This window comes from Gobius niger (genome assembly GCF_951799975.1).
Source record: "Gobius niger genome assembly, chromosome: 14".
Classification (NCBI taxonomy): Eukaryota; Metazoa; Chordata; class Actinopteri; order Gobiiformes; family Gobiidae; genus Gobius; species Gobius niger.
The window spans coordinates 14,021,462-14,042,107 of NC_136865.1; the positions used below are offsets into that span (position 1 = coordinate 14,021,462).

Consider the following 20,646-nt stretch of genomic DNA (forward strand, 5'->3'; position numbering starts at 1 on the left):
CTGAAAAAAAACATTACCATAGCAACAGGGTGTAATGTAAAAGCCCTGGAAATCTCTGTGGACAAATAAACTGTTCAAAAATATCTAATATTGCTATGTGAGCGAAATGCAGATCTATTCTCTCCTGTTCATTTTACTACTTTTACTGAATGTATTTTCTACAACTTGACTACTGCAACAATTGCCTTTCAAATGCCCCACTATGTCCGCTACTATTTTTTAAATTAAATTCATATCCCTATAGGGTTCTAATACGCTATACCAAAATGACCAGCAGAGTTTAAGAATAAAAGTCTTCACTAGATGCAGGGGTGACATGAGGACCAGTCCAAGCCTTCAGGCAATATTATAATGACTATTTTAACACTTACCTTTTAGCTTCCTGGTAAACTTGTATACCTAAATGTGCACTGAACATTCGGTCGATGAACCTGCTCTGACATCAGGATATAGGCTTAAAATCAGCATCTCCCTATACAGGGGGTTGGCGCTGTTGAATGTTTTAGCTTGCCACAAAAGTAAATTATTCACACTCTGTACCCACTGTAACCCTGAACAAACCTGCAGCATCTTACCACAGCCTGTTTAAGATTCTCATCATATACTGGCGATACATATAAGGGTGAAGGCAAAAGCATCCTGACTCTTTCCTCCTTGAGCATTGTGAGTAGCAGCCAGCTAATTATAGCGGTCATACGCAAAAGTGGGAGTGACATTCAGATTTAGAGAGCATGGGTTCCGGACGGTTAGCCATCAATTTCACGTGTGCTGAGCAGTAAGTGGACGTCTACATTTAAGCCCCGGGCAACCCCTTGATTGGTGATAATAGGAAGAAGCTATAGAAAGTCAATGAAACCATGCAACCAGGATTATTGCTGTTGTAAAATTAGTCATATGGTTTGCATTATTGGTAATCACAGGTTACGCATAGTGGTTGGGAGTAGTAACATTTGATTCAATTACTGTAAACATGTTACTATGGCTACTCGCCCAGTATTAAGGTTTCTTCCTCCCACTCACACTTGAGTGGATTTGTAGCCGGATTTTCCAGTTTGTTTCCTCACTGCATCAGCCATAGGCTCCTGAGTTATTTTACAAATAAAAGCATGAACGCATGACAAGTCAGTAAGTAAGAGAGTAAGTTAGTATTACGTAAATAAGTAAGTAAGTAAAGGCTCATTCGTACGTCATAAGCTCAGCTGTACCGAGACAGAGAGAGGTTGCCGCTTGTTTACACATTGCCATGCCCGCAATTTGACTACAGTAGCTTGCTAAAATTGAGAGTGAAAGAGAATTTAGGCTTAATGGCAGTGGTTCTGTGGTTAGTTCTTTCACTTGTAGCTAAAAACAGTAAAGCCACTGTGCCCTTGGACTTCACCTTGTTTTGTGTATGTGGAGATGGTTGGTGAGACTATGACAGATGGGCAGAAGATTTTCAGTAAAGATACATATCATCTTCTTCTTTGTTTCTTTCTTTGTTTATTCTCTCTTTTTTTTTTTATTTTAGCCCAACAAAAATATTACTTTATATATTAAAGCTATACAACATAACATCTAAAAATGCATGTTCACTATGTTCGGGGCGCCTCTCCTAAGCTTGTCTCCATGGAGATGTTCTTGTCGTCCACAGCTGTGCTGTTGGCCGATCCTTCGTCCATTTGCTAAAATAGCGGGTGCAAGCGGAAAAATAGAATATACCCTTTTGTGGGTGTGGTGCATCTGACTTAACAAAATTATTATTATTATTATTATTACGGTGTAAGGACCACAATTCTGACATGTCCATGGGGGAACACTACGGGAGTAAATAATGCAAATGAGTGCTGCAACTTCACTTTTACACATTCGACTCTTTTTGCACATGAGCAAAATGTAAATGACCCCCTTGTATCGAGGAGCATAGCCTACTTGTCTAGCTGGCTTGTTTATGCGTTTGCTTTGAGCAGAGCCGGTTCTTCCTATACGCAAACTACGCAAGGTGCGTAGGGTCCCCGCAGCCGCAAGGGCCCCGCATCTCAGTCAAACTACGGTGTTGTTTCACTGATTAATCAACGCGTTGTTACGGGGACAGGCGCGCACTCACTCTCCGCCTACTTCGCCACATATAACACCAAAACGGAGTAGTCTGCAAGTGAATGAGCAGGAGAGACCGACCGCCTTCCCCCTGTCTCTTCCAAAGCGCGAGTGCTTGTCCCCTCGTGTCCCCGCTCGGCAGTCTGTCTCCCGGTGCTCATTTCACCTCATGCGCGGCTCCTCCGCGGCTGCATCATGTCACCCGTGTCCGGGTGCTGCTCTCATGTTTTCGCGGACTCGGGGCTGCAACTCTGGGCCTCACTCTCATTTAAACTCTCTTCTTATTGTGTCTGGTGAGTCTGGAGCATCAGGACAGTAGTTTGACGAGTAGACGAGAGTAAAAAGCCGTTCTCCGTGGCCTTTTTGTTGAGTTGAATCCACATGGTTCTCATGAGCACAGTTACTTACAGTAACTCTGGTTCTCTGAAAGTGCACAGTCTAAAACGGGTTGGGCGACTCACAGGCTAATTCTCCGCGGTAAGACAGAAACAACCGTCAGGAGCAGGTTTCAGTTAGTTTTAAATCAGCGGTTCCCAAACTGTGGGTCAGGGACCAGAGGTGAGAGAATGGGACCATTTGCCATTTACTATTTTAAAAAGGGAAATAGACTAGTAGTAGTCCTAAATTCCAGTCTCACAGTGGTTTAGTGGTTAGTGGTTCTCACACAGGGGGCAGGGCCTGAGTTGAGGTCTGTATGTTCTGCTTCTGCCCTGGAACAGTGGTACTGTTTTGACCATAAATGGATTCGCTCTTTGTCGAATAGCCATGGGACACTACTGTAGGGCCCCCGTGTGGATTTTTGCTTAGGGCCCCAGAAGGGGGCTCTGGCTTTGAGTTTCATGACAGTTTAGCTGCTCTTGTGACACCGCAGAGTCTATCATTTAATCGTTTTTTTTCCATACGATTCCAAGATTTCAGTCCAATATCTGTGGAACTAGTAAAATCCTTGAACCAGATTGACTACTTTCAATGAGTAAATCCCATAAAAAGCAGTTTCGGGGCCGAGGTGACTGCCGTTTAATATATTTGGGCCTATATAGTAGCCACACTGGCGAGGGATTGTTCGTATCATCCTGTTAGTACCCTTGAGTTTATTTCCAAATGCCCCTAAAGTGTTCTTGGCTGGACGGAAAGACAGGGAGAGGAGAGAGGAGAGTATAGAGCGAGGGCGGGCGGGCGGGAGGGAGGGAGGGAGGGGGGAGCAGCAGCAGCACGTAGAGAGAGGCAGAGAGACGCGCAGACTGGAGAGCAGGTCTGCAGTCTGAATCTTTGGCGTCGCGCAGACCCGGAGACGACGCTGTACAGCCACGCGCTGCCAATGCTGGGGAATAACGTACCAACATACTGCATATTGCGCTCGCGTGCGTTTTACATCACCCGCCGGTGCTGATGGAGAACTTCTTACACGCCTGTGGTTTGATTTTTGTCTGATTTTTCTTTTTCTTTTCTGGTGTGTGTGTGTTTCTCGGATGCGGATACCTTGCGTTGCTTTTCCATCGTTCAGTCTTTGATCCAGTTCTTATAGCCTAACATGGATTATTATTATTATCATCATCGTGGCCAATGGAGGCAAATTGAAGAATAATAATAAATAAATAAAAAAAACAAGAAGGACACAGAAGTACAGCGGGACAAACTGAACGAAAGGGGGATCTCCCGCTTTTTGGTCACCGTCTCATCAATGATACATTTGGAGCGAAGGAGTAGGGGATTTTTGCGCGTTGCATAGACCAAACAGGGGACCACTTCAGTCTGCGCCTCGCCTCGCTTGGTTTTGCCTTCTGTTTCTTTCCCTCCTCCCCCCCCACCCAAAAAAAATCCCCTTAACGCGTTGAAATCTTTTGAGAGGCATAAGACAAGAAGAAGCCGCCGGTCCCCGCACGCATGACATGGTTCAGTCCAGCTGCGAGAACCGAGCCTCTTTCTCCATGCATTGGGATTTTGCTCAGCGCCTACAACGAGTGAATCTCCCTTTTCTGACCATCTGAAAACTCTCCTGCCTGTGTGAATTTGACATCCCCAAAAAAAAAAAAAAAAAAAGCAAGTGCCATGACCGACCAGGACGTAACGAGAGCGGAATGCGCATACAGAAAAAGGGAGGGAATACGTCTTTTGCACGCTCATCACTGGAGCCGGTTACTGTTCCTATACATGGGGCTGCTAGGCGCCTCGGTAAAGGGTAAGTCCACGTTCGCACCCGCTTTGAAACACGGACACAAATGCAGCACTCACTCCACTTCCCCTCCTTCCCCTTTCTCCCCCCCCTCCCTCCCCATCCCCTCCGCTCTCCTCTCCTCCCCCCCCCCCCCATGGTCTGTGGCTGAATGCAAATCGACCTCCTCGCAGCCTAAAGGCGCATTTAGGAGATGACGCGCTTCGCTCGCAGTCATCCTCGCCACTGTTGCATCCAAAGTTATTCGCGAGGGCTGGCGCGCGAGGGTGCTGGCGCTGGTGATGGCGCTGGCGCTGGCTATTTTGGTGACGTTTGGACGCTATAATGAGGGGGGTTCTGTGGTTCAAAGCTCCCGAGCTCGTGAAGGGGAAGTGACGGGGTGAACCGTGGGGGGATATTTGTCAAGTGGATGATAGAAAATGATGCGAGGGGATGAGTTGAGGCGCTCGGGCATGACGCTGTTGAGTCCAGAGAGATGTGTGTGCGTGTGTGTGTGTGTGAGAGAGATGTGTGCGTTGCTTTGGAGAGGGTTTGTTCATATTATTTACACGATCACAACCGTCCTATAGATACAATTGAAATAGTTGAATACGCACTTTGTGATAGACCATGGTACTGATTATGCAAAACAATAACAAACGCCAGTTCCTCGGTGATGGGCCCATGTCTCTTGCAGTATAGGGAAGCACTTTCTGGCAACTTAGCTCAAATTGTTGGAACCTTCGGTGCCAAACAGGGGGAAACAAAATACGCTGGGATTTTATTGACTTCCAAAGGACTAAGTTTACCAACACCATTCATTATTCAAGCGGTACATACCCCTTATCTATCACCGTTATCTCCTCCTCTACAGTAAAGCTTTAAATATTAATAACCCTGGACATACGATCCTAATTCACAGAGGAGTTTGTGGTGTAGAGGGAAAAGGAAAAAAAAAAAACTCTTTTGACTTCATGAATAAGTCTGTTAGGCTTAATTATCTGACTTCTCCGGCTGTTTCTCTACCCATGATTCATTGCAAATGCGACTCACACCCCGCACCCCTTTACCTCGGCAGATACTACGGGTTTATTTATTTATTTGTCTTCCTTTCTCTTAACCGTGGACCTTCAGTAACGGTGGCACTAGAACTGCAGCTCCTTTGGCGAAAGAGAAACCCCCGTGTTTTATGGCTGCCTCCTCTCCACCCCGACACATAACGGACACCCCCTATTTATAGCCAAAGCTGAGAATGCTGCCACCGATACAATATGAATTTGACAGTGACTCATGCGCGCGTTCGCCCACTCCGCCTGGACAGCACGTAACCCACGATCAGCATCACCAAAACTACTAATGTGCTCAGCATTGCACAAAAGTCCCTCTTGTCTACCTCCCACAAGCCCCGCAGTCACGCTATACCCTCTCAGATCGTTATCCTTCTTTTTCTTTCGTAGGTGTGGGCTTTATTCTTGGCCATGTAGGTCCCACAGATACCAACGTCCCCCGGAGTAAATCTCACTTGTATCGAGTTTTTTTTTATCTGCGCCTCGGGAGCATTTTATGGCCACCACTTTGGAGGCAACCCTGGACTTACTACGCGTATTAACAAGACGCCATGGTAGTCCAGCCTATTCATCTAGGATCACAAACACCTGTAAAGACTGTTTGGATATGTCGTGCGCAACTGCAACAGAGGAAGATTGCGCGCGTGTCCCCTCCGTGCAGCTGCAGTCACCAGCAGTTGCCCCGTCCTCCCGTTGAGCGGCACCAAAGCCTCACACTCGGTGTAACACCAGTCATGATGTTTTTAGGCTTTGCAGATGTTTAACACTGAAACTGTACACGATATACTTTCTGAGTCTTGCTTCCTCATCCTGATTACGGCTCCCAGCGGACACACGTAGAGATATAGCTGTGTGAAAGCCACAAAGAGAGCAATGGGCTGTCTCCATGGCATCAGTACTAGCTGCCCCAGCGGGTCCGCGGCTCAATAAGCGGTAATCAACCTCTATTCATTTAAACTTCCACATGGGAACAACGTGAAAGACCAGGAGGGTTCTAGATTAGAAGCACGCGCGCTGATTGACACCTTTCTCTTTTAATACGTGAGTTCTGGCGCTCAAATACAAACTCAATGGCATCGGACGGTGGACGCAATGTTCGTCCGTTTCTACTCGCTAGATCACGACTCTCACACCGGCCTCTGCTCTCCAGAGCGCACTCTTTTATGAAACGCCGTGTTGTGCTGATGATGCAATGGCCAGTAATGTTATAAGGACTCGAGGGCTCGATGCCCGCTTTTGCTTTTTTTAAAATCTATTTTCTTTAAGACATTTGCACTGACTTTCTCACTCATAAGACTGCGGAGCGTGAGTACGCCAATACGTTCTTCAAAGGGCAAACAAACCTGGCACAAAGAGTCGACAGTTTAGGGCGCACATTTGAAGTTTTTAATAGTTTACATGAATAGCGCTACGATAGAAGCCGCAGTTCGAGCGCTGTGGATTCAGCACCATGGACAGCTCCTGCTGCAGCTGCTCTGTGCTGGCTGCACTGGCGCATGTTTTTGTACATTATGAACACGCTATAATATCATTAAAGGTTCAATTTAAAGAACATTTCATTTTTGATGTGAATTAGCCAAGTTGTAGCGAATTATACAGCAATCCCAATGAGTTACACTCATTTCTTACCCCATACTGACCCTTCCAACAGAGATGTGTTTAGAATAGTTCCGAGCGCAACATAGACCACATGAATAACAGGTCCTATTCGTGTTAAAGCAAGTTGAAGTCAAAATCATTTTCATGTGTGTACACATTGTAAATCCTGTACTATGTTGACATTTACAACTAATAAGCACTGGGATCTGACTACCAGCTCTATTTTGTAGCTACGTATGACAGATGAATGAAAATACTAATAATTTGATTTTCTTATTTTCTTTTGAGTGCTTAGCTTACATGATCGAATTTCTGTGGTTGGTTTTATCAGCGTAGTATTAATTTATGAACATAAAACAGATGAATAATAAATAGCTTTTATGCATATTTTGTCGCTAATTGCCAAGTCAACAGCCTTGATGCTAATACATCTGGTGTTTGTCAACTGCCTAAATTGTCGTGCTTATTACATTGTTTGCAATGATTGGCAGCTAATGCTAACTCCTCCATGAAATATAGAAATGCTGGAATAGCCTACAGGTTCACAAGAAACGGAATGAATAATAAGACCTATGAAGATAATGATTAAATGACCACGAAGACGTCATAATTCACAATTCAGTTTTAGTATTCATTTCAAGATTCAGCAACCTGCATATCGGTTGTGTTACATTTACGATCTGTATAGAGAAACACAGAATGAATCCATTACCGGCGAGGACAATAGAACTACACATTGCTGCCTAATTAATAGAACTAAACTTGATAGTGCTGCAACAAATAGCAGTCTTTAAACAAGGTTAAAGCAGAAGAAAAACAACTTTCAGGGAACTGGAGCCCTTCCCGAGGCTGTCAAGGAATGTAGATAAATACGGCTTCCACTTCAAAATGGGTTTAAAAATTACTAATGCATGAGATGTTTCAGGACAAAAAGCACCAAATGTTTCAAATACCTTGCATCATTCACCAAGGTCAGTGCGTAAATCAATTTCAATACATTTGCAGTGTTGCAATTTCTTTAATGGTACAGATGAAACAGTGTCTTTGACAATCAGTCTTTTATTATTATTATTATTATTATTTATTTTTATTTTATTTTTAAGATTGCAGAGATCTAAAATTCAGTTAAAATGCACCGCAAAATTCCATGTTTAATTTGTACTAAACCCAAACTTTTATGAATGAGGTTTCTTGATGTTGCATCAATTCCTGGCCATGCTGGAACCGTGCAGGACGCCTTCCACCCCTGGTCTCGATTTACCTGTGCTGTTGGTGTTGCTTTTATGTCCCTGAGCAGCTTGTTGACACAAAATACAACTAAATGATTTGTCACGGGGTGGCTAATGTTCCACTGTGGCCTCTGTGTAGTGACAGAGCCGCTAACACACAGCAGATACGAGGATGAAAGCGCGCACACTCACATATGTGCAGGCCAGGGCGTGACTGTTGTGGGGAATGGGGGCAGACGACTGTTGGGGTGGAGGGCTGATAAGGCTCCCACAGCTGTGCGATAATCTGAGCCCTGTGTTTTCGGCGGTTTGTGAGTGCCGCCTGATTTCCCCACTCCATGCTAAATGATCTATTTTGAGGGCTCATTTTCTTATCAAGTATCACACAGACTTCGATTTCAACAACTAACAGCGTGTAAAAAGGCTGGTGGGCTTGTGGGTGTCTGGATTTCTTCTAAATCTGACGGAGTTGCCACCCTCAGTCACTCACAGATTAAACTGGTGACAAGAAGGTCATTAGGAAGTTTAAAAGGAGGGCTGATGAAAGATATACAGATCAGGCATAACAGTGTGACCTCTTGGCAGTTTAGCAGCTCTGTATGCAGCAAACAGTGTCTAAGAAGCAGCAAATTACTTTCTTTGAACCATGTTTTTTGGCCCGTGGATTACTGCTGTTCCAGCTCTTCTTGAGGACCTCCTTATATCTGGAATGCCCCACAATTCTTGCCTCGCCTGCACGTAGATGCGCTTGGGTGCCACCAGAATCGAACCACATCTGTAACGCTTGATTTAATATGAGAATAGATTACACATCCGCGAGCTTATTTAGGGCTTCTCCCCATAGCGTTTGGATGTTTATTCCAAAATGAATTCAACTTGTTAATTGCCCCAAAATACTGCCGAGGTACCGAGGGTGACTTGCATTGTCTCTGGCTGTTCTTTTGGCACGCCGTTGTCCAGACTTCCCTTCCAACAATTAATTTAATTTTGTTTGATTGAGTTTGACCAAGGTGCCCTTTCATTATAAAACAAATAATGAGCAGGGCATTTACAAAAAGGCTCGCTGAGTAGATGTGTACGAGCATTTGTACGATTGAAAGTCACTGTCCTCCTGAGCCCCCTCCCTGCACCTGCCATGCATGTCATGGTCCTTCCCTTTAAGCCTGTGACGCACAATGTCATGTCTTTCCAGATGGCTACAGCTCTGTCACTGGGCTTTGACACACTCATGACACTGACTCACACATAATTCACCCTCAAAATGCAAACACGCTTAAAAAAACACAGTCTCCATTCCTTTTAAAGTCACAGCGCATAAATATGCCTCAAAACTGCATTGTGCATTAAATAAATGTAGTGTAGTGATATGTGAATACATTTAGTTTAGTCTTTGTTGTGATGCTCTGAAGTACGCCGCATCATCATTCTGTCCCTGTGTTCTCATTATCTTTCCAGTGAGTGAGAAAACCACTGCATGCATAAATAAATGTATGCCATGTATGTTTGCGTGATGTGGAAAAGACAAAAAAACTGCACCGTGGTCTAAAAATCTCCCAATTCTGTGAGGTACAAAGAGGTGAAATTACCATAAGACGATTGCAGAGTCATGGCTCACTGCGATATCTGCAAATGCTGGTGGGCACATGGCCTCATTCCATCTAAACTTATCATTACGACTGTTTCGTTCAACCTAGAAACATTAATCTCATTCTGTGGTTTTTAATAATTCATTTGTCAGAAATTGGGCTATTTTAAGATTTTGCTTTGAAGTTACTCTGGCGAGTGCGCCTGACAATGTGCTGTGCTATTGTTACGATGAAAAACCTGCCTGGTCAGTCTTTTTGGCATCGTGGGCAAAGTTTGTTTTAAGATGTGTGTGATTCTACACCACCAGAGGTCCCCCACCTTTAGTTAGTTAGTTAATTAGTTAGATATTGTTTTTTTTTTATTACTCATAGCCTAAAATCTGTAAAATTAGTCTTTACTCAGAACTCTACTAGTAGCTTACTTCTTGTTGTTGCACATAGTATTGAATTCATTTGATGGCCGCTCGACAAAAACCTGCTCACAGCTCCTCAATAGAGGCAGAAAACAGTTGAATTCATCCAAACATTTCCACCCACGTCTTCCCGGAGGAGAACGTAGTGGAAGTTTTGGTTATAATGTGCTTCTTCCTTTTGCTTTTGTGCATCTATAATAACAGCTCTAAGGCTCAGCACAGAGAGTACTACCTGGATAGCTGAAACCCAATAAGAAAAGACCCTTTATCTCCAAAATGAATGCTCCATCTTGAGAGAGATGTTGGTGCCCTGGCTGTCTCTCCTGGACAGGAGACTCCACTTGAGGTTTCTCTACTTCCTGATATACACTGTCCTTATCAGATCCCACAGATGGAAGATAAAATCCAGGTCAGGAGCAATACGTATCGCTTCCTTGCCCTTGTCTTTTTCCTTCACTCTGCCTCTCCAACATTTACCCTGCATATGGGAAATCTGTCGATGAAGTTCAGTATGCCAGAGGAAATTACTGGAAGGACAAAGTCAGAATAGAAAAAAAAATACAGGGAAAAAATACTCTGGTTTACAACAGATTTGGTGTCTGAGTTAAATCCAAAAATCAAATTATTTTTGCTCATAATTTTTTTTATTTCTTCTGTCCTAGTGCCTGTCTTTTCACAATTAGGGGGAGGTCGGTTGTAACATCATTTGCATTTGTGCATATACAGTATTTTGGTGCACAAAATCTTATTTCAAATGAAAACAACTAAAATAAAGCAACTCCCAATATAAAATATACAGTATCCGATTTAGTGGAAAATGTTCAAAATCCACTTAGCACAAAAACTTGATCTGAGGCAGAAAAGTTGATGTCATTTTCAGATCCTGTGTTGCAACAATGTTCAAAATCAGTCACATGTAACCCAGTGCCATTAACTGTTGTAATGTAGGTCCCATAGTTGTTACTGACAGTGTATTCAATGCATAAATGAATCAAAGTAGATCCAAGCACAATCTCGTGGGCCAAATCAGTCTGCCCGGAGAGGCGAATTTAGCCTGCAGGCCCCCACTTTGGGCACCCCTGTTCGACAGACTACGCGTATCGTTGACAGCGTGAGCAAGTAAATCTTTGTGGATAGATCAAACACGCCTCGCCTACGTGATAGCTAGTTTGAGTGTATCACCATATTTTCACCATCGGAGAATAGAGAAGTGCCTTGGAGGGGTGTGCAGTGGAAAAAGAAGGGCCACTTGTGTGCTGCGCTTTTATGATGTTCAATCTCAAAATACTATGACCAAAAACCCTTACCAAAGAAGTGGATCTTATTGGCAGACCACTAAAATTCTCCTTTTCATCCCCGTTCCCCAATGCTTTCTATGGCCTGTCTTTTTTTCTTTTTTTTTTACTTTTTTTTGTACAGGGAGAATAGGACAAATCAAAGGGAAAACCTATTGCTTCTTTTTTCACTCTCACATCCAGCTAATCCTATTTATTTTCACTTGAATGGGTCTGAAGGGCTTAAAATTGAGTGTGTGGAGCAGAACTTTCATTTCGAGATTCATGCATGTCCGTGCTACAGTGTTTTTTCTGCTCGCTCCCCTTTGTAACCATAGCCATATATGCACACACACCGTCTCCTGGTTAATGTCTTTTTTTTTAATTCTCCTGACAGGGCAGATTTGTCATTTTATCCCGAATTTCAATACCCAAAAGTGCATCCTAATGTTCATGCTAAAACCTATAACGTTCTATTTCATGGAAAGTTGGACTATTTTTGGCAAGGCAAAAAACATGATGAACGGTGCATCTCAAATGAATAGTGCAAGGACCCCATCTGTGTGCTTTGAAGCCCAAAGTTGACATGCAGCTTTTGCTCAGGGACACTGTAAGTGAAAGGTGAAAGCAGTCCTAGTTGGAACAAGAGTTATCACGGGCCACTAATCTAACTGTTTTTGAAGGATAGTCCTGCTGGGGTAGGCCTGAGCTAACCTTTTGCTTTTGACACACATTGGGTTGGAAACTTTCGCTATATCGCTGACAAGAAACAATTCAGGATTTAAGATTGTTGAAGGACCAATATCAATGTTAGGGATGCGCCGATCCAGCTTTTTTGCTACTGATGCCGATACTGGGGCTAGAGTATCTGCCAATATCCGATATTTACCGATACCAAGAGACTTTCTTAAAACTGACTTTCTTTGAGTGAAATGTAGTTGACTCTTCTCCATTGTAAACTCAATAAAGTAATATTTTATTGTCATGTTACAGATCAATTACATCTAATAATGATAAACTCTAAGATAAACATTTAACAAGGATGACTTTTCTACCTAAATATCCTTGGGTATATGACAGGCTTTAGGTTACATTAAATAAACAACTCACATTAAGCGATCTGATCATTACAAATATGTTAGATCAGTCATTTCTTAAACTAAAATACAAACACTTGGTTTCAGCAGCGGTTATTTTATTTTGTGAGGCCACTTTAGGTATTTCTGTCATAGTTTCAGACCCAGCCTTGATTAGTTTTCTTTAGCATTAGCATGCTATTGCTAACCGCATAATTTTGCGCGGCGATCAAAATACATTTGCGTAGGTTCAAACCAACTCAGCGACTGAATTCTCCTGGTTCTTAGCTTTACAATGATATACAGCATGTATATATTCACTTAGATTTAGGTGGTAAAAGTTGTGTTTTAAAGGCATTGAGAGCCAAAACTAGTATCCGTTCAGTATCGGATATTAAATTGTAGCCGATACCCGATATCGTATTTTTTCAGTATTGGCTCCGATATCCGACGCATCCCTAATAAATGTTTTCTGTGTAATGGGTTTAACATATTTTTTTATGGAACATTCATAAAAAAAAAAATGTTAAAGGAGTTATCTGTACTTTGAAATTCTTTGCACTTAGACCCCATTACTCTTGGTAAGAATTACCTGTGCTAAAAACTGTGTCTCTGTTAATGTCTATGTATTACAATACTGTGGGTTTTAATTGAACTTGTATTCAGTCCAACTACAATCAGCCACAAATGATGTACCATTGTCCAAAACCCAGGAAACAAAAAGGGAGATTCATTTCTCCCATAACTCATAAGGAAAACTGAATGGAAATACAGCAACTCACTATCATGACAGGAATCACCGGACATCTGCGCTTCTTCAAACCTATAGTTCATCAAGGTTGTGTGGAGCAAATCTTTCATTAATCACAGCCCAAAGACTCCTCCAGATCTTGGCTGTCACTCGCTAAGCGGCGGATAAAAATTAGGTGGTAATTGCCTTTCACTGTTTCACACATTAGCGTCACACGTGCAGTAATTGTGCTTTTTCCCAGAAGTGGCAATGGAGGCTGGCTAAAACTGAATTCACGCCAGGCACTGAAGTGTGTGGAAGTGCACCGGAATGCAACCTCGACTGAAATGAATGATATAGCAACAGAACGCATCTATCTTTGCATGTTCCCTGACACTCGCTGCTAATGAAGCTCTTCATGCCACACTTCTCACACCGCATTTCTTTCATCTGCGTTACTATTCATTATAGGAGGACCCCACAAGCAGAAGAGAAAAAAAACACGCACACACGGATCTGCAGGCGCTGTCTTCTGGTGGGAGGCCTTTTCTATCAACGCCTCTTCTATTCTATGACAGGGGTCTATCTGAAAAGGAGAATATCAAGTGTGTGCTGCTTTTCGAGCCTGAATAGGGCCTCTCCATTGATCAGCTGGATGTTTGGAGAGGAGTGGGTTGCCGAGGAGAACCAACAAACCGCCCACTTGAGTTTTCAGAAAAAGCAAAGGAATCGATGGGTAGAGAATGTATTGTAATAACCTAAACAATATGCCAAAAAAGCTCAAAGCAGTGTGTCACCTTTTCGTAATATACATATATAAATATAATGCCAGTAATTTGAACTCAGTGTTACCGTTGACTTTATTCATTGGACTTCATTTTTCTGACTGTGAGGAGAAAGCGAGAGGCAGAGCTCGTAGAGAAGTTGAAGATGTTGAGGTTTTTGATGACAAAGAATATGGATTTGGAACAAGTTCTTCAGAGGGACGGCTCTTGTCAGATGTTTTATGGATAAAGTCACACCAGACTGATGCAACTTCAAACTTTTGTGCACATATTGGCATAAAAGCTGCGCATGCATTGTGATTGGAGGACCAGAGGCTGTGCGACTACATTTACAAACACATTCATTTCCAGAACCATGCAAATAACTGCACACACACACCCTCCCTAACTACGTCCCCAATCCTTCGGTGTCTGGGTTCATGACCGTTTCTCAACTCAAGAAAATATTCCAACACGTGACCTTGTGTACTGTGTATTTCCCATGTCTGGATGTTTTGATGTATGTGCTTTGCCTTATCTTTAGTCTGATTGTAATTTTGCATTTTCTTTTGTAAGACGCATTGAGTTGCCTTGCCTTGCCATTTGAATTGTTCACAAATCTATGGCCAATCCAGTTTTCAATAATGTCATCATGTTTGATGCTCATTGTTCTGAGTGGAATTATACATGCATCATACATTAGTAAAAGCAATAATGTTATATATATATATTGGAGAGGGAAAGGATTCAGTGTGATATTGCACTTGTCATAACAATCATAACCTCTAAGATCTTTGTTAAATTGCATACAGGGCATTTTAATCACATTGGCTAATTGATTATGCGAGCACACAAAGCACACCTGTGATCTTTACATCATGAAGCTACTTTTCTCATAACAAGACCACTTTTCTCATTATCTAAAGAAAACAAAAGGGTCCTTGTCATAAGGCAGAGAGCTCTCTCCTCGTGTTGAAAGAATGCCTGCTTCCGGAGACAGACGGGGTTATTTGATTGGCAGCTTTGTGACGCCGACACTATAGGACCCAAATAGAACAAACACAGCTCAAAGATATATCACAATCAATGAAGTGAATCAAACATGACATTTTGTTTCGGAGAGAGACAGATTACCTCTGGGTGATCAGGAAAAAGTGGCATCTCGACACACGCACACAAAAAAAACAATGAGTGACAGATGAAGGAGTACAAGAATATGCTTTTGTTTTAAAAGTGAAAAAAAATCTACTGTTGTTATCTCAATTTAACATCAGAAAGCAAAGTTTTCTGCTGTGTGTCTTGATTGCCGTTCGTGTTCATGGCGGAGTAAACGGCAGGTCCATGATGGAGCGTAGCACAAGGGGCAGAGACATTGAAATATCTGTCTTTTTCATCCGATCGCGTAGGCCGAGCTGAAGGAAGGATGGCGTTTTCTTCATTATGCTTTTGTTGAATTTAGCTGCAAGATACCCTCCATCCCAGTCCACCTGTGCGTGGGATTCTTGTGGTGGGCGGTTAGATTTTTGCAGGTCTTTTTTTAGCTATACGACGATAACTAATGTCTGTTTAAAAAAAAAATGACCCAGCTGGAAGGAACTGCGCTCTCCCCTTCTCTTCCTCTCGGTCTGCGGGAGAACACATGCGCCATTGTGGGTCTTATGCTCGGGTCGATAACAGCCACAATGCGTGCACTTCTCCATATCAGCCTCTTGTCTATTAGCATGCAGCGCCTTGTGTCTGCGCCTTAATCATTGTGGCGGAGGTTGTTTTCCCTGCCCCACACGTTTCTCGCCCGGAGCCATGTTCCTGCGACAATGGCGTTTACTTTGTACATGTAGGATTTTGAGTCGGCAATAGCTACGTGGCGCTGAAGGCGTCAACAGATCTCTCAAAGTACTGCCAGGATTCAGGAGCTGAAACGAACAGTTATGTCGGCAACAGATAAATAAATTAAAAAAAACACAAAAAAACTGAAAAAGTGCTGCTTAATGTACCCGCTGTTTTGAGTATGGTTTTGAAGATTTCAGAATTGCCCTTTGCCAATGAGCACATTCCCTGATTGTCAAGGTATACATATAATTTCCATATCGTCTTTTGACTATAATTTGCTGTCTTTGTCAGTCAAAGCGTTTTTGTCTTTTAATGATCATGCTCTACAAAAGTTGTTGTTGAAAATGACTGCATTCTGAGTCTAGAATGATCGCTGATCTCACAGTGTATAGAAGTTTTTTACGACACAGTAATGCAAATAGTACAAACATTTCTGCAAAACAAAACAAAACAAACAGAAACTCGCAGCCCCCCCCGTATTTCTGGCTTCCGTGTCGACTCCGTTGCACAATCGCATCTCCATCACTTCTCACCGAGTCGTCCTAACCTTTGTTTAGAGGACTAAGCAGTAACAGCCTCATCACAAGTGCCTTCCAGTGCATTGGCTTTGCTCTAATGGCACAAGCTGATGTCTTGGCCCATACATTAGCCTAATGCATGGAGGGAGAGGGATAGCTGAGCTTGCCTATTTCCATTTTAATGCCGGCCATCCCGAGGTTAATTTAGATATGATGCGGTCAAGGCATGCACGCATAGTGGGAGACGGATATTGGTGTTGAGAGACGCTATTGGGCGGAAGGTTTTTATCTCCACATATAGGAGGGACGCATTTACAGCCACACACAGACACTCAAGCAGCTTGTTTGTTAGTCGACTCAAGGGGTAGGCTACACAAGCAATGGTCGACAGCTCTGTTACACACCTCCTTGGGGACACACATGTTTGTTGGAGAATTATCTTTTAAATGGTCTGCAGGAGGCTTAATTTGTGTGGATATGGCTCACGAAGGAAGGCGCGCATGAGAGGCTGACGTTGACTCTGGAGAATATAGTGAAGCTGAAATGTATTTACCTGCATTGAACTAGTTCCTTAGTTCAATGCAGTTTTCAAGCTTTCACATCAAATCGTCTATGAAAAAAAAAAGTATCTCTCTGAGCAGCGTCAGAAAAAGACTACGCAGGCCTGAGTTTGGGTTGAATCAGGTCCGGACTGGCTTATGATGACCTACAATTAAACCCTGATTAAAGTGGTTTGAACAAGAACTAATGTGACGTAACATTTTCTGCAAAAGGTGGCTTAGAATTCTAACCATCGGCCTATAATTCCGATAATAATGAATGAATGAATATGCAGCCTTTGTACCCTGTGTTACACATTTTGGTTGCATTATAAATGGACCTCTCCAGAATGGCACAGCGAGACCAGCGCCCCATTGTCCTAGAAAGGCAGCTACTTACGTTAAATGGCCGTAATCCTCACATAAACAGTGTTTCCTGGCTTGAAATAGTGCTGCTGCTTTTGCTAACAGTGCACATTAGGCACTATCTTGCAGAGAATGTCACTCCGTCTGTGTCCTCAGTGCAGAAGGGCGTACAGGGGCAGAAAATAGCCCAGAAGCCTTCCCCTGTAATGTACTACGCTTCCTCTTTCCAACCCATTTATTCTCACTGGCTCCTGCCTCGTTTCTACTTTAGACTTTTTGACTTACTCATGCTTTTGGTACAATGTGTACACTCAAAAATAAATATTCACCAACCGTCAGTAAGAAAAATAAACATAAATGGACATTTCTATATACTTAGTAATAGTATGGGCACTATACTGTGGCTGCTACTTCTGCAAATTTTCAATAGTTGGGCAGATTAAGCCCATTTTTGGTCAAATCAATGTGTGATACAAGTACAACAATACAACAAAAAACTCATAGCATGATGCGTTTTTTTACTCATTAATTGTCTGTGAGAGTAAATACTACGTTGACAGAAAAGACAATGGGGGAGAGGGAAGGGAAGGAGATCATTTTAAATTAAAAAAACAAACAAACAATTTTTTTCATTCAAACTTGGCTGTAAATACTGTTTAAGCAGCGGTAACCCGCAGTTAGCTTTGCCCGTCTTCTTCATGATTCCATTAATGTGTATTGGAGGCTCCAACCCGGTGCAGGCAAAGTTGCAATTGCGTTTTTCTGGCCAGAGACACTAGGGGGAGATGAAGGACCTCCCAATCATCCCATCAACACTTGCATTACCCCCAGAGGGCCTATGAAAATGATTTATTAAGGTAAACAAGTTGCTTAGTACTGCTTTAAATATGGGTTTCCAATGATACATACTATCTTGTATCTTGCCATTGTATAAAGATAACCACATGTCCATGCACCTCACTGTATTTCTACCTGGCCCAACTGTCTCCTCTCTGCTCTGGGGGGTTGCTATTCCACCACAGCCCAACTCAATGACCATCCATTCATCAAAGTGTCAGAACACACTGCAGCAGCTTTATATGGCCGCTCTCAAACAACTGCCCCAGCAAAGGAAGCAATAGTTTATAGACATAAACACACACACGGGCAGTGGGAGGTGGGAAGTGTGGAGGGCTGCCCCGGAAAGGTCACTCCTCTCCCTGAGCACCCATTTGGCAGCGGGGCAACCTGGAAACTGTGAGTGCCAAACGGATAGTGCCAGTGGGAGAGTGGGCTGAGGAGAGAGAATAACTGTTGAACATGCAGAGAGCTCGTCAGCAAACCCTCAACAAATCATTATGGATAAGTTCTCTGGCCAAAAAGTGATTTAGTGCAGTGTTGTATAATAGGAGAAGTGTACTTTTACCAATTTTTGTTTTCCTAATTCAAGCCCTAATTGTATTGACAGTGAAAGTTGAACCTATTAACAGATTCCTATTCAGGACTTTTTATAGGCTACATCGACTGTGGATTACAATATGATAAAGTTCTTCACTTCTCCCATTCAAAGTCAAAAGCTTTTATTTTATTTCTAAAATCACAGTATTCTTGGCCTAACATATAGTCTCCACTGCACCGAGTTCATTTAAATATTTATCAATATGTTGCAACACACGGGATCATTTCATAGCCTTCCTTACTTCAGTGTAAGTAGGCCCTTTGGCTCGTCACTCCTCCTCTCACCGTGGCTTGCTGAACCAGGCAATTTCCAGCTCCTCCATATGCATAAGCAACTTAATTTACCTAAACCTATGCAGCTTAAGAAAACATGACCTTCCACTTAGCACCGCTGTGGCCAGACAAAAACAGCACACCCAGCAGTCTGTTTATGGCCTCTTTATGGAGAGTCACCCAGGTCAACTGCAAGATGGGCTCTTCCTCCTAGATTTACACAGGGAGGCTATAGGGAGGGTCACCAGTGCGCTGTAGTTAATTTCATAATGCACTCGGGCAGGCAAAAATATTTCAGCTCCAAGATCCACTTAATCAAAAGTTCTCAAGACTAAACTTTTTTCTTTTTTTTTTTAAACCCAAAGCTGGACTTGATTTTTGGCAACAGGACTGCAGTGAATTAGCCTGGCACCAAAATATAATGGGGAAACGCCATGCAATGATGAATCCTAAAATGATGAGCAGCTTACACAGTGTATGGTTATACATATGGTCACTTAATACTACACCAGTCCCCCGGTTCCTGGGAAGCTGCAGCCTCTTTTTCTTTCACTCTCAACACATCAGGAACACTGGGGACAACATGTTCTTTCGTGCATAATTCCACATCTGTCACGTCTGCCAACAGGTGCACAGTGCAGAGATAGCATAATAGATACAAGGCTAATTGTTATACGTTTCTCCATTACCTGTTATTTTTAACGCTTTATTTTGAAATTCTCAGGTAGGAACTTTTCTTCGTTGTGCGGGTTCCGCCAGTGTTTTAATTGAGACGCACGCAAATGAGATCAGTGACGCATGGCCAGGAATGGCAAGATGAATCGAGAATAGTTCTTCCTTCTCCTCACGAGTTAATGTTAATCAGGGAGGTATGTTTTTTTATGCCGGTTTTATCATGCAGTTATTGCGTCTTCACTTTATGAGTCTTCGGTGGATGTTTGAGTGGCTGCGTGGTGCGTAAATGAGAACAAGTGGTGCAGCTCAGGATTGGTGTGGAAGTGTTTTATTCAGACTTGAATCTCTATCGGCCCACAAAGGTAGATTTTTTTTTTTTTTTAATTCTTGCCAATTTATTTATATACACAGCCAATTTTCTGGCTTAGTGATTCAAAGGCTTCCTCTTATCCAGCCTCTCCGTGATGATGTGTGGTCCACCTTAACCCCTATCAGCCTCTGCCATAACAGTGCTTCCCGAACCATTGACTGGCATTTGTCTGCTGCAGCCTTTATAATGAAGGAGATGATGAGATTATTGATCGGACTGTTTATTGGAAAATTAACGAGGAGAGGTGGATGTCTGTGAGACAACAGCGCGGGACGGCTGTCTGCTCAAGTGAACAGCTGGATAATGAGACGGTCCTCTGTTACAGGTTACTTAGGAAAATTACTTGTTGAAAATAATTGATAAATGCATTGTATTTTGAAATCGCCTTTGTGTTCAAATGAGTAGGAGAGCCTCAAAAGTAGTATACAGTAACTATCCATATTGACATTGTTATATAAGAGGGAAATGCACATACAGTACATACAACAAGACGCCAAAACAAATAACAGTGTAGGATTTACACTCATTTGCTAGCGTTTGCTTTGCTGTTGCTATACTGTGACATTGCCTCCATCACATCTATAGAGGATGTGCCTGTGACGTCAAAGTGTTCCACTGCAAAATTGTAATTGGATTTTGAGTGGCACTATTGATTTATGGAAGAAGATATTATTT

General features: G+C 42.7%; 1 protein-coding gene across 1 annotated transcript in view; it reads left to right on the top strand.

Moving 5' to 3' along the window:
• Window positions 1–3,303: 3,303 nt before the first annotated feature.
• Window positions 3,304–20,646, top strand: part of csmd2 (CUB and Sushi multiple domains 2) — a 212,126-nt gene continuing 194,783 nt past the window's right edge. Inside the window, exon 1 of the mRNA XM_079571186.1 lies at window positions 3,304–4,252. Coding sequence (XP_079427312.1) covers window positions 4,123–4,252 — 130 coding nt within the window. The 5' untranslated portion in view covers window positions 3,304–4,122. The remainder of the gene's footprint in view (window positions 4,253–20,646) is intronic.